This window comes from Coregonus clupeaformis, chromosome 25 (assembly GCF_020615455.1).
Source record: "Coregonus clupeaformis isolate EN_2021a chromosome 25, ASM2061545v1, whole genome shotgun sequence".
NCBI classification, from domain to species: domain Eukaryota; kingdom Metazoa; phylum Chordata; class Actinopteri; order Salmoniformes; family Salmonidae; genus Coregonus; species Coregonus clupeaformis.
Genome location: NC_059216.1, coordinates 34,861,684 through 34,876,446, shown reverse-complemented (window position 1 = coordinate 34,876,446; position 14,763 = coordinate 34,861,684). Strand labels below are relative to the sequence as shown.

At 47.9% G+C, this 14,763-nt stretch overlaps 1 protein-coding gene across 3 annotated transcripts; it reads right to left on the bottom strand.

Moving 5' to 3' along the window:
• Positions 1-623: 623 nt before the first annotated feature.
• LOC121539629 (protein eva-1 homolog A-like) lies at positions 624-5,964 on the bottom strand. 3 transcript variants are annotated; one of them, XR_005995383.2, is made up of 5 exons: positions 5,335-5,964; positions 2,745-2,861; positions 2,285-2,615; positions 1,533-1,884; positions 624-1,397 (listed from the first exon to the last, which is right to left on the bottom strand). XR_005995383.2 is itself a non-coding variant. In XM_041848270.2 (5 exons), exons 3-5 carry the CDS (start codon positions 2,391-2,393, stop codon positions 1,285-1,287), a joined length of 579 nt encoding a protein of 192 aa, XP_041704204.1. In that variant the 5' UTR covers positions 2,394-2,615; positions 2,745-2,861; positions 5,335-5,964; the 3' UTR covers positions 624-1,284. The 3 variants fall into 3 exon arrangements, 2 of the variants coding, with proteins under 2 accessions (XP_041704204.1, XP_041704205.1); XM_041848270.2 differs by having other exon boundaries at positions 1,533-1,889; XM_041848271.2 differs by lacking the exon at positions 2,745-2,861 and having other exon boundaries at positions 1,533-1,889.
• Between the last annotated feature and the right edge of the window lie 8,799 nt (positions 5,965-14,763).

The following is a 14,763-nucleotide window of genomic DNA, read 5'->3' as shown; positions in this document are numbered from 1 at the left end:
ACTTTACGGACAGCTTTTCTAATACAGACGACAAGCTAGGGGAAACACCCAGAAACACTGCAGAGAGAATAATACTGTTGTGTTGCACCATTTAACCTATTCAAAACATCACAAGGTAGTGTTGCACCACCCCACGTCACTCCAAAAGCAATACATATAGTAGAGACTATAGCTACCTCTTCAGTGTTTCACATCTGAAGGGAGCAGATAGGTGTTAGCAATATGGTGGTGGCTTCTTAAGGGCTGTACAGGGAGTGTATTGCACTTATTATCTGAAGGGCACTGTTCCGGAGCTGGCTGTATTGGAGCAGTGCCTCTGTCTGTCGTGACTAAATTTAAGGCACACAACCGTGCTAGTTACCTAATAAATGCACACTCCTGCTGACAAACCAAACAGACACAGTTTCATAGTTATAGTCTCTCTAAGGAATGATTGTTGCTTCATCTACAAAATACAAACATTTCCCCAACGACAACCCTTAAAAGCATCCCTGAGACAAACGAACAAAGTGTTGCTATTTTATAAAAAGGAATTAATCCACAAAATACAACAGTGAATCAATTAAATACACATTAAGATTGAGTGAAGGCAAAAATTCAATTTTAGTTGAGATGTTTTCTCTGTGGTCCTTGTCCTTGTTGTGAACTGTGCTGTGTAAGACAGTACCAGTCTGGTACAAAGTACAAAAACCAGAATGTTCAGCCAGGAAAGCAGATATTTCCATAGAGGTTAATTGTGGGCCGTTGTCAATGGTGATGGTGATAATCACAGCTCTAAAAGCCTTAGATTGGCGTACTCCTGGTGTCATGTCAGACCAGGGGTGTAGTGGAGGATAAACGCATGTAAAAGCCGTCTACGCACCTTTTTTATTTTTTGTGCAATTTTTGTGGAAAATGCATTGAAAGTATAAGGAACGCTACTTTACTCACCGCGAACGGCGATCAGCGTTTACCCACCTATTTCTTTACCACTACATTACTGTGTCAGACACACCCTAACCCTCTCTCCATGGCTCTGTGCCCAGTGTAATTTCCGTTTGTCTCTCCCTGGCTAACAGTCCTGTCCACAACTACTGTAGGCTTCACGCACCATTCAATGTGACATTGTCTAAAAAAAGTGCATCATTTCCCTATCCTTTCTTTTTCTCTTCTTCCATCCGTATGTCTCTCTCTCTCTCTCTCTCTCTCTCTCTCTCTCTCTCTCTCTCTCTCTCTCTCTCTCTCTCTCTCTCTCTCTCTCTCTCTCTCTCTATCTGTCTCTCATCCTCTCTTTCTCCGTTCCTGTCAGTAGTATCTGTTGAGGCTGCGTGTGACAGTGTTGACATCAGGCTGTCCGTTCATCCAGATCTCTCGCATGATCCTCTCTCTCTCCTCAACCCTCTGAGCTCGCTCCAACTCTACAGGCCAAAACAAAACACAACAAAACCAACTTTATTTCAACTGCTTCCAGAACATTTTAATAATAAACTGTACACTTAACCACAAAAAACAACAAAGTACTTCAAATGTTTCCAACGCAGTGTGTGTGTTACCTTCTGCGGAGGTGAAAACGCTGGTTTGCAGCAGCGTTCTCTCAAAGCGCCTTCGTCGTCGAGCCGTGAGGTCAGAGTTCCTGTCGTCCCAGTCCTCTGAGTCGCTGTCTTCGCTCGTCTCTGTGGTTACACCAGGGTTGCCTGTATTAGGGTTGCCAGGTTGGTGATGGTGGTGACAGTGATGGTCCCTATGGTGATGGTGATGAGTCTTGTTTCTATGCTGATGGTGATGTCGCCGTCCGTTACTGTAGTGACAGTCGGTGCGACAGTGTATCTGGACCACCAGGGCGCAGAGGGTGAGAAGGAGACCCACACACACACCACTAACAAACACCAGAGCTGCTCGCTCCGGCTGGTCTGAGACAAGAGAGTGAAGGAGAGAGAGAGAAAGAGAGACAAACAAAGAGCATGAGAGCAGAAAATAATAAGAGTAATCTTCTTTATTTATGCAGGTAACACTGACAGACACCTGAACAGCACATGTTTTTCAATCATCATTTGTAACAAAAATATATTCCAAACAACAGCAATTACACCTGTACAACACAGGCGGCCGGTGGCACCTTAATTGAGGAGGACGGGCTCATAGTAATGACTGGAACGGAATAAATGGAATGGTATCGAACACTTCAAACAGATTGTTTCCATGTGTTTGATACCATTCCATTCACTCCATTCCAGCCATTGTTACGAGCCTTCCTCCACTCAGCAGCCTCTTGTGCTGTACAACTGTTGTATCAGTCAATGTTTACCTGCTATGAAGGTGTAGGCCGCCAGGGCGTTGCTAAACAACGCCATCTCCTGGGAGACCACCTTCACCTCCATATTTGGGCTGGGACTTCCTGTGGGTGGGGCATTCATGATGATGTCACTAACTGTGTCTGGCCTCTCTCTGGTCTAGGCTGGTATCTTCTGTCTATAAGTCAGACTCGGCTGACTCTGGTCTTTAATCCTATATGGTTTTATGGAAACAATGTTTGGACCCTTAGCGCATCATCTGTTCCGGTCTACCCCCTTCCATAAAGTCTGAACTGAGTTCTCTCTTGTCCTCAGCTGAAAACAGCACAGCAGTCTTCTCTGTCACTGTAGGGTTCAAATAGGGGGGAGGGAGAGAGGGACGGAAGGAGAGTAGTGAGTGACAAAGTAAGATCATTCTAGATTATCTCATAATTATTGCATGATTTATGAGAAAGTCTGAGAAATGCCCCTAACCTGGTATCTCCCCATTAGCCACATGTTCAATCAAAGTGTCACATAAACGTTCAGCAAGCGATGAACCCTGTTTCAAACTCTGATGGCTCTGGATGATTGTGGGTCTGTCTGATGAGTCTAGAGAAAATTACAGAGCCTGAGACAATCATTGGTTTCCACTTTCCCCCCATGCAAACATGCCATTGCAGTTATGTAGTCAATAAAGCAACAAAAAAGGCCCAGAAATACCACTTAGATGTTATCCAAACACAGTGGCTTTCCACCCAATCAGAAGGATAGGACACAAAGATAGTATTTAGTGAAAGGGAAAATATTTCAGAGATTGTAAACACTGTAAACTTAGAAAGGCAGCGCTGCTTTTCATGGTTTGGCGAGCCTGGCTCCTTGGTTTACGGTTTTCCAAGGAGAGGGAGAGAGAGAGGGGAGAAAGAAAGAAAGAGAGAGAAGAGGGAAAGAGGGAAGGTGTGGGAGGATAGGGTCCATGAGTCATTGTCTGATCAGAATAACAGACCTGCAACTCTGAAGAAAACTCCCCTCTCTTCCATTTCCCCTCTCCCCTTCTACCTACTTTCTCCCCCTCTCTCTTTCCTGCGCTCCCCCTCTCATTCTCTTCCCTCCTACACACATAGGACTCATATTCCTTCTCTCCTTTTCTCACATACGCTCATGCAATCGCTCACACAGGCACAAGCGCATAAATGCACACAAACAGAAAGAAGGAAATAAATAACTTAAATTTTAGGGAGAAAGCCCTGTGTAAATTTATGACAGAACATATTCATCTATCTTCCGTGGAGATTATTTGAACAATACTGAAAATGAGGAACAGGGAACTGTAGGCTACACAGTATCACAGCTGGTTGAGATAGGGAGAAGGGGCTGTGCACGTGTGGTCCTCTGTAGCTCAGCTGGTAGAGCATGGCGCTTGAAACGGCAAGGTAGTGGGTTCGAGCCCCGGGACCACCCATACACAAAAATGTATGCATGCATGACTGTAAGTCGCTTTGGATAAAAGTGTCTGCTAAATGGCATATTATTATTATTATATTTGTGCTTGTGTGTGAACTCAGACTGAGTTTAGTTGACTGTCAGTGAAACAATCCATGAAGGCTGCTTTGTGATGGGATGGTGAGAGAGAAACAAAGAGGAAAAGAGGGGAACAGACCAGGTGGAAAACTGACCAGGTCAGCTAAAGTTTAAATTAAATCTATTACCTAGGCATGGTTTGTCTGATGTCCTTATCAAACAGACTGAGCTGATAATGATAGGTGAGTTTTATAAGAGTCAGACTTGGCTCACACACAGCTCGTTAAAACTTGTTACAGCTCATTAGAACACTCTACTTAACGGATTACAGTCTGATACAGTTAGAATGACTTGACTAAACACTCAGCAGTTCATGAACTCTCCTTTTTAGCCTCTACTTTCCTCTCTCTTCTCCCCTCTTCCTTCTCTCCGTTTTCTTCTTCAAGTCTCCACTCTGTTTCTGTGAGACTGCAGGTGCAGACTAAAACCTATTGCTTGGTAATAGACACAGACGTGTACAGACAGAGACAGACAGACAGTCTTACAGCACAATAGTCCATTGTAATGCAGAGTCCCTGTGCTGATTTAAACTGGGCTCCTATTTCTCTCACATACTGCTCAACTCTTACCCCACTTTGGCATGACTCCGACCAGTGTGTGCAGAATTCTGACAAGAAATATGCCCACACACACACACATACATACATAGCTCTGGCCATTAATATTCCAGAGAAACCAAGCCTCCAGCTTTCAGACCAAATTTAGCCAAAAGAGCGTGCATGTGCATGTGTGTGTTGACTCTGAGACTGATGCAGAGTGACACTGGACTTTCCTCCTTGTCTGCTTTGAACATACAACCATCTCATTAACCTGCTTAAAGACCAAATGGGAATACAGAGAAAAAGAGACAGACAGACAGAAAGAGAGAGAGAGAGAGAGAGAGAGAGAGAGAGAGAGATACATAAACAGAGAGAGGATATTATAGTTAGAACATGCTATAGTCCAAACACAGCAATATTACAAGCCTCCAGTTTTTTTGAACGAGAGGGCGAGGCAGTTGGAGAGGAAGATGGAGAGGGAGAGCAAGAAAGAGAAATAGTCTGCACCCCCCCACAACCATACTGTGGGAGCCCCCCATTCATAAATCAACTCAACAACTCTCTGCTGGTGCCAGTGTGTGTGTGTGTGTATGTGTGTGTTTGTTTGTGTGTTCCCTACACACATACAATCACACGCACCCTGTAGCCAAACCCACAGACCAGCAGTGGAGTCACACTGTGACACACTAGGTTATTATGCTTCTCTAAATGCCACACATTATCCAACACACACACACACACACACACACACACACACACACACACACACACACACACACACACACACACACACACACACACACACACACACACACACACACACACACACACACACACACACACACACACACACACACATACACAACTTCATACACACACAAAGACACATACTGTATGTCCCACTCATCCATCAGAAACGTTAAGGGAACATTAACGTAAACAAGTAGGCTACTGTTTATACTTACATATCCATGGTACAGATTATTAATCCATTCCATTGAAACACTTTTTAAATGTAATGTTCTCCTCTCTTCATCTGCCCTCTCCTTTTCCCTCCTCTCCTCTGGTTTTGAGCCGTAGTAAGTGCGGCACCAGCGAGACCACTATCCAAAGCCCAGAGACCCAGCAGGAGAAACAGAGGAAGTGGAGAGTAGAGAGAATCCCTCCTTCAACGAAAAGTAAGCTCCTCTGTCACTCCTACAACAGATGAGTATTTTCTGAGCAAGACCAGCAGCAGTTCAAAGTCACAGAGAGATACAGGTTTTCAGAGGTTTTCCAATCACACAGTTTTCTAAGAATGATTTTTCAAAGTTTTCCAGGTCCGTCTCCAGGTAGACAGGGGTCGAGCCCTGGACGCTGGAATGTGACACGCGAGCAGCTCACCCCACGGACACTCACACACACACTCACAAACACACTGCCCTCACTTACATACACACACACACTCTCTTGCCCCACACTCTTCTTCCTAAAAACCCCTCACACGCTCATCTCCCACACTCAGTAAGACCCTCACTCTCTGCCATACATTCTCCCTCCTACCACTCAACCTGACTACACTGAACAGAGAGAGAGCAACACCGTGGCACAAAGAAAGACAGAGAGAAACAGAGAGAGAGAAGCCAGGGGAAAGGGGGAGAGAGAGAGAGAGAGAGAGAGAGAGAGAGAGCGAGAGAGAGAGAGGGAGGAGTGAGTATGACATGGGACTTTCATTCAGCTTTGACTGGGAATTTGCCTGCTGACTTCTCCAGAGAACATTCCCTGGGGACATCAGACGATATATCACACACACAAACACACACTAATCTAGTAGACAACATAGTTATTCCAGATGTCTTGTCCATGTCTGCTTAAAACCCTGAGTTATCTGTTGTTGTCACCTGATCCAGTGGGCCGAACACCCGACCACACAAACCTGGGAGCAGACCTACTTTGACCTCTAACCCTTGTGACCCTTGTTAATATGCTGTGAAGAACTCTCATACTGAGATACTTGTGTGTGTGTGTGTTTGAGAGCTGCAACAATGATCAAAGAATCTGAAAGAACCTGAAAGAATCTGAAAGAATCTGAAAGAATCTGAAAGAATCTGAAAGAGCAAGTATGAAAAATGTATGCACTCACTAATTGTCGCTCTGGATAAGAACGTCTGCTAAATGACTAAAATGTAAATGTAAAATGTCAATTGGATCACAAAAAAAATAAGGTACATGACATCTGTCTTTCGCTTTGTTGAATGAAAAGGTTGTTGACTGCATCATTTATTCTACCAGACATTAGTAATGCACAATTTACAAATACAAGCTTTTCCCTAGGGAACGACAATATACACAACTTTGACCAATAACGCACCATCGCTCACAACTCTCACACAACCACCATACAACCTCCACACAACCCCCTTTCACCTACCTATTGACCTGCCAACAGGGCAGCCATTCAGTCCTCTGTGTGAGAACAGCTATTGTGTGCCTCTATGACTGTCCTCTCTCTTTCTCTGTGTGTGTGTTTATATATTTCTTAATTCCATTCTTTTATTTTGAGATTTGTGTGTAATGTTGTGAATTGTTAGATACTACTGCACTGTTGGAGCTAGGAACACAAGCATTTCACTACACCCGCAATAACATCTGCTAAATATGTGTACATAAATTACATGTTCATAACATATTAATGGACACATACAGTGAAAGAGCAGCAGTGACATTTTCTTTAATGAATAGATTAGGAGAGGGACTCACAGAAAATGAGAGCGAGAGAAAGAGCCAGAGAGAGAGATCTGGATAGAGAGACTAGAGGAGAGGAAGAGGCAGATTGGGCCTCTGCTCCAGATGACTCGGTCATGTGAATGATTCGATTAGCACTGTGCATGAGCATGACTTATGTAACACACACACAAATGTCTCAAAAAATTATGACATGCAGAGAGAGGCCACGTCGGGGAAAATACACGCACACACCCACACAGACAATTGTACACACACACACACGTACGTCAGGAAAAATACACCTCCCTTTATCTCCAGCACATACAGTATACTGTATAAAAAAAACTCTTAGCAGTGTTAATAAAAAAATTACATGAACATGTCGTAATGGCAGTTGGTTGCACGACTCAATACTGTGTGAGCCCACTGAGCTAAAAGCTTGGCATCAGCTAACATCTGTCACGCCCTGGCTCTGGGGACTCTTATATGTTGAGCCAGGGTGTGGATTTTCTATGTTGAGTTTTCTATGTTTTTGTTCTAGATCGTGTTGATCTATGTTGGCCAGGGTGGTTCCCAATCAGAGACAGCTGTAGCTCGTTGTCTCTGATTGGGGACCATACTTAGGCAGCCTGTTGGCACCAGTTAGGTTGTGGGATCTTGTTCCGTTAAGGTTTGTTTTGGTAACCTAGGACTTCACGTATCGTTTGTTTGTTGTTTTGGTTTGTGTGTTCAGTACAAATAAAATGTACGCTTATCACGCTGCGCCTTGGTTCCACGAGTCATCTAATAACGATCGTGACAGAAGATCCCACCGTAAGAGGACCAAGCAGTGTGTCCAGGAACAGACAGCCTGGACTTGGGAGGAGATATTCGCGGGGAAAGGGCCATGGGCAAAGGTAAATGCCCAGGCAGGAGAGGAGAAACGGCGCCAACCGTGCCGACGACGGACACGCGAGAGGCAACCCCAATAATTTTTTTGGGGGGGGCACACTGCGTGGACGACGGGGCAGCAGGAGGCAGCTACAGGGCGAATCTGCGGACTAGGAGAGGAGGCCACCAGGTTACGGGGGCTATTGGTCATGAGGGAGCAGGAGTTAATGGGTCAGAGGGAGGAGCTACTGGAGGCGATAAGGGAGAAGGAGAGTGTAGAGGCACGGCGAGAGGAACTGGTTAGGCAGCAGAGGGAGCGGAGGTTTATAAGGAAACCCAGTCCCGCTCCTCGCACCAAGCAAGTGGTGTGTGTCACCAGTCCGGTCCGGCCCGTTCCTGATCCCCGCACTAAGCCAGTGGTGCGTGTTCCCAGTACGGCCCGACCCATTCCTGCTTCCCGCACAAGGCCAGTGGTGTGTGTTCCCAGTACGGTCCGGCCTGTTCCTTCTCCCCGCACCAAGCCAGTGGTGCGCGTCGCCAGCCCGGTCCGGCCTGTTCCTGCCCCTCGCACCAAGCCAGTGGTGCGCGTCGCCAGCCCGGTCCGGCCTGTTCCTGCCCCTCGCACCAAGCCAGTGGTGCGCGTCGCCAGCCCGGTCCGGCCTGTTCCCTTCCCCTCGCACCAAGCCAGTGGTGCGCGTCGCCAGCCCGGTCCGGCCTGTTCCTGCCCCTCGCACCAAGCCAGTGGTGCGCGTCGCCAGCCCGGTCCGGCCTGTTCCCTTCCCTCGCACCAAGCCAGTGGTGCGCGTCGCCAGCCCGGTCCGGCACGTTCCTGCTCCCCGCACCAAGCCAGTGGTGCGCGTCGTCAGCCCGGTCCGGCCCGTTCCTGCTCCCCGCACCAGCCAGTGGTGCGCGCGCGCCAGCCCGGTCCGACCGTTCCTGCTCCCCGCACCAAGCCAGTGGTGCGCGTCGCCAGCCCGGTCCGGCCCGTTCCTGCTCCCCGCACCAAGCCAGTGGTGCGTGTGTCCAGTCCAGCTCCGGCCAGCGGCTCCAGTCCGGAGCCGGTAAGGTTTGATCCACCGTCGTCGGGTCCAGCTCCAGTCAGCGGGGCCAGACCAGACCAGGGGCGCAACGGGGAGGTGGAGAAAAGGTGGTGGTCACGCCCGGAGCCGGATCCGCCTCCGAGGCGGAATGCCCACCCGGCCCCTACCCTGTTGTGTTTGTGTGGCGAGGTCGCAGTCCGCGCCTTTGGGGGGGGTACTGTCACGCCCTGGCTCTGGGGACTCTTAAATGTTGAGCCAGGGTGTGGATTTTCTATGTTGAGTTTTCTATGTTTTTGTTCTAGATCGTGTTGATCTATGTTGGCCAGGGTGGTTCCCAATCAGAGACAGCTGTAGCTCGTTGTCTCTGATTGGGGACCATACTTAGGCAGCCTGTTGGCACCAGTTAGGTTGTGGGATCTTGTTCCGTTAAGGTTTGTTTTGGTAACCTAGGACTTCACGTATCGTTTGTTTGTTGTTTTGGTTTGTGTGTTCAGTACAAATAAAATGTACGCTTATCACGCTGGGCCTTGCTTCCACGAGTCATCTAATAGCGATCGTGACAACAACAGTCTTCAAGATACAGGCAAGGGTAGCTCTGCTCATTAGGGCATTGACAGATGTGTTAGTGCAGGGGTGGAGCAAACCCTGTAGCTCCCCAGAAGGAGGGTAGGCCACCCCTGCCTTAGAGTTACAGTGAGAAGCTTCACATTAATTAGTCACATTAGAATTATATAGATACAGTATCCTGCACAAAGGAGTTGGAGTGCTCTCAAAAGTAAACACTTCTCTGATAAGTGGGTCATGGAGTACACTTGAGAGTTGTCACTATGCAGACGTAGTGGCGTACAGGACACTTCAGAGTCGTTAGTGCACACTGCTGCCCCTCATTTACCCATAACCCTCTGTGCCTTAATCTCATTGGAGGATCATTACGTAACCTTTCAGCCACTGTCTCACGGTGATGAACAAATGTCCTCCACTAACCCTAAGAAATAATCTGCCTCCAGGTTACAAAGATCTTTGTTTCTGTGAGTTGTGTTGACAATGCTTGCTCGCCATACATTTAATGTTGTTCTCCATGTTATATACACCTCTCCTCTCCTCCTCTATCCAACCATGCAGGCAGATACAAGCACAAATCCTATCTGAGGAATTCAGGAGTTGTCTCAACATTGTGTGTGTGTGTGTGTGTGTGTTCCTGTTAGTCTCTCTGCTTGGGTTTGTGTTGGCCAGTGAACAGACAGAGATTGGTTAACAAACACACTGTATCACACAGCCTGTCATCCACTGGCTCCTCTCTAGTGTTACACTGTCATATTGGCTTTACTGAGGGTTTGACCTCAGGGCCAGGCTAGGGATGATACACGTGTTTGTGTGTATGTGTGTGTGTGTATATGTGTGTGTGTGTGTGTGTGTGTGTGTGTGTCATATTGGCTTTAGTGTGGGTTTAACCTCGGGGCCAGACAGGATTCATTCAGGCTACATCAGAGTTAAGCTCAGTTGAACTGACAGTGCACTCAGATACAGATTTCCTTCATTTGTTCTCATGAGTAAATTCATTTACACAGCTTCAGCTCTAAAACACTCAGGAGTGTGTGTGTGTGTGTGTGTGTGTGCCGTGTGTGTGCATGCACATACAGTGAGGTCCATTTGGACAGTGACAAATGTTTTGTTGTTTTGGCTCTGTACTTGAAATGATACAATGACTATGAGGTTAAAGTGCAGACTGTCAGCTTTAATTTGAGGGTATTTTCATCCATATCGGGTGAACCGTTTAGAAATTACAGCACCTTTTGTACATAGTCGCCCCATTTTAGGGAACCAAAAGTATTTGGACAAATTAACTTATTTGTATTAAAGGAGAATGTAGCTTTTTTACAACAAAATCTCTATTTTGGATATAAATGGTATGTTATAGAAGGGTCCAGACACTTTTTTGCAATTTCACTTGTTTTTAAGAAACCCCAACCCCAACCAGCGATTCACTTCCTCATCCTCATTGTGCATTACGGGGGCTCATGAACAAATGCTCCAAAAACTCTCAAATACGTCCTGTTAGAAGCTCTCAGTACAGTGATGTTTTTGGAGCATTTGTTAAAAAAAAATTCAGAGCCTCATACTGCACAACAAGTAGGAGGAAGTGAATCGCTGGTTGGGGTAAGTGCACTTAATTCTCCTTTAAAGTAGTCAAAGGTGTAGTATTTGGTCCCATATTCCTAGCACACAATGACTACATCAAGCTTGTGACTCTACAAACTTGTTGGATGCATTTGCAGTTTGTTTTGATTATGTTTCAGATAATTCTGTGTCCATCAGAAATGAATGGTAAATAATGTATATGCATCCTGTTTCCATTGATCATCCTTGAGATGTTTCTACAAGTCCACCTGTGGTAAATTCAATTGATTGGGCATGATTTGGAAAGGCACACACCTGTCTATATAAGGTGCCTCAGTTAACAGTGCATGTCAGAGCAAAAACCAAGGCATGGAGGTCGAAGGAATTGTCCGTAGAGCTCCGAGGCAGGATTGTGTCAAGGCACAGATCTGGGAAATGGTACCAAAACATTTCTGCAGCATTGAATGTCCCCAAGAATACAGTGGCCTCTATCATTCTTAAATGGAAGAAGTTTGGAACCACCAAGACTCTTCCTAGAGCTGGCCGCCCGGCCAAACTGAGCAATCGGGGGAGAAGGGCCTTGGTCAGGGAGGTGACCAAAAACCCGATGGTCACTCTGACAGAGCTCCAGAGTTCCTCTGTGGGTGGAGATGGGAGAACCTTCCAGAAGGACAACCATCTCTGTAGCACTCCAGCAATCAGGCCTTTTTAGTAGAGTGGCCAGACGGAAGCCACTCCTCAGTAAAAGGCACATGACAGCCCGCTTGGAGTTTGCCAAAAGGCACTTAAAGGACTCTCAGTCCATGAGAAACAAGAGTCTCAACGTCAACAGTGAAGAGGCGACTCCGGGATGCTGACCTTCTAGGCAGAGTTGCAAAGAAAAAGCCATATCTCAGACTGGCCAATAAAAAGAAAAGATTAAGATGGGCAGTCTGAGATATGGCTTTTTCTTTGCAACTCTGCCTAGAAGGTCAGCATCCCGGAGTCGCCTCTTCACTGTTGATGTTGAGACTGGTGTTTTGCGCGTACTATTTAATGAAGCTGCCAGTTGAGGACCTGTGAGGCGCCTGTTTCTCAAACTAGACACTCTAATGTATTTGTCCTCTTGCTCAGTTGTGCACCGGGGCCTCCCACTCCTCTTTCTATTCTGGTTAGAGACAGTTTGCGCTGTTCTGTGAAGGGAGTAGTACACAGCGTTGTACGTGATCTTCAGTTTCTTGGCAATTTCTCGCATGGAATAGCCTTCATTTCTCAAAACAAGAATAGACTGACGAGTTTCAGAAGAAAGTTCTTTGTTTCTGGCCATTTTGAGCCTATAATCGAATCCACAATTGCTGATGCTCCAGATACTCAACTAGTCTCAAGAAGGCCAGTTTTATTGCTTCTTTAATCAGGACAACAGTTTTCAGCTGTGCTAACATAATTGCAAAAGGGTTTTCTAATGATCAATTAGCCTTTTAAAATGATAAACTTGGATTAGCAAACACAACGTGCCATTGGAACACAGGACTGATGGTTGCTGATAATGGGCCTCTGTACGCCTATGTAGATATTGTCATGAGCCCTCTCACTCCACTGGGTTACCACCTTAAGTTGTTTCCACTCTGCTCACCACTCTCTCTCTACTCAGCCTAACTAGCTCCACCTGTCCCTGCTCTGCTCGGCTCTAATTACTCTGCCAGCTGCGCTGCATTATCCACTAACCTCTCCCAGTATTTATAGCCCTGTCTTTCAGCTCTCCTGTGTCAGATCGTCTGCAAAGCTCACACCCGAACCTGTTTGCTCGCGCTCTGGCTCACCCTGGTTTTGTGACCCCCGGACCTGCCTGGTTTTTGGATACTCTTCTGCCTCAGGAGATCCAGACCTGCTTCTGCCATTACGACTCCTGACTACTCTTCAATCCCGGTAACTCTGACCAGCCTTCTGCCTTGCTACTACGTATTTTGGATTTCCCTTGAACTGTACTGCTGCCTGGTTTCATTCCGCCCCGTTGTGTCTGTGTTTCCTCCCCCAGGACTTCTGGACCACCAACCACCGGCGTCATCGGACGCATCGCTGCCACTGGGGGGAGGCACAGACCCAGCACATCGGACGGGATAACCCCTGGAGCCTTCACTCACTCCCTACATCCCTTTCCCCTTAAGTTTAAATAAACTTTCTGGTGTGACGCAATTGTGGTCCTCTTGTCGTCTGTCTGAACCGTGACAGTACGATCTGACCATTATGGACTCAGCGCACACTTCCCCCGACATGGAAACCGAAGAACCTGAGCAACCCACCGCCATGCTACGCCTGGAACACACTGAGAGAGAGCTAGGCCGCATGAGCGGCGACATCACCTCTCTGCTTCAGGCCGGCTACCAACAGCATCAGCAGTTCCAGCAGCACCAGCAGCAGTCCCAGCAGCAGCAACAACAACTCGCCATGATCATTCAACTCCTCACCAACCTGACCCCAGCCAGTCTGCCCACCAGCCCTGCCCCGAGTTACCTGCCCCGGTCATTGCAGCCGCTGCCCGAACCCAAGATTGGAAACCCCGAGCGGTTCAACGGCGATTCTACCCAGGTCCGGCCATTCCTGACTAGCTGCCGACTTCAGTTCTCCTTGCAGCCAAGGACCTTCGCCACGGAGGGGGCTAAGGTTGGGTATGCCATCACTCACCTGACGGGCCGAGCTCGACTCTGGGGAACAGCAGAGTTCGAACGTCAAACCCCCGCATGTGCAACCTTCGACCGGTTTGCCGAGGAGATGCTGAAGGTGTTTGACCTGGATTCACCAACCGCAGAGGCGTCTCGGGAACTGTTCAGTATTCGACAAGGCAGACGTACAGTCGCAGACCATTCCATCGACTTCCGAACCCTGGCTAGACGAAGTTCTTGGAACACACCATCGTTGGTGGACGCGTTCTTCCATAGTTTGGCTGACTATATCAAGGACGAGTTGGTCTCCCATGAACTGCCTTCCACTCTTGATGAAGCCATCGCACTGACTGTCAGGATCGACAGAAGGATACAGACCCGTCAGCCGTGAGAGGGGGCGCCAAGGTCCACCTACTACCGGCATTCGGAGAGATCCGACTGGGCTCCTGTCATCTACTGCCACTCACCCAGTTCAGCTTGATCAGTCTGAGCCTATGGAGATTGGGCGAGCCTCTCTCACTCCTGCAGAGCGCCAGCGACGCTTCACCTCAAACCTCTGCCTCTATTGTGGAGGTGATGGACATCGTGTGGTAACCTGCCCTTTAAAGGGCCGAAGCTCACCGGGCATAGGGGGAGTCCGGTTGAGTTCAATGACCATCCAGTCCTCCGACCGCAAACCCCTGCTGCAAGTTCACCTCCGCCTCCCTGACTCAACTCACACCCTGGCTGCTCTGGTGGATTCTGGCGCCGAAGCCAACATAATGGACATCAAGCTGGCACGCCAACTGGGACTGGAGAACCTCCGTTTGACACCTCCTATTCCTGCCCGGGCACTGGACGGACACTTACTCGGATCGGTCACTCATGTCACGGCCCCGGTCTCGATGGGTCTGTCCGGAAACCATCAAGAAACTATCCAGTTTCACCTGCTCCCCTCTCCAGGCCAACCCTCATCCTGGGTTACCCATGGCTCCGCCCGGCACAACCCTCAGCTCGACTGGGTGACCGGGGTGATCAGGGA

What these genes read in the sequence shown, in the direction of transcription:
- LOC121539629 (XM_041848270.2), bottom strand. Translation starts at nt 2,393, where the DNA reads ATGAATGCCCCACCCACAGGAAGTCCCAGCCCAAATATGGAGGTGAAG. An exon ending in GGCCTACACCTTCATAGCAG is followed by an intron (nt 1,890 to 2,284) that starts GTAAACATTGAC and finishes CTCTTGTCTCAG; the next exon opens with ACCAGCCGGAGCGAGCAGCT. An exon ending in CGTTTTCACCTCCGCAGAAG is followed by an intron (nt 1,398 to 1,532) that starts GTAACACACACA and finishes TTTGGCCTGTAG; the next exon opens with AGTTGGAGCGAGCTCAGAGG.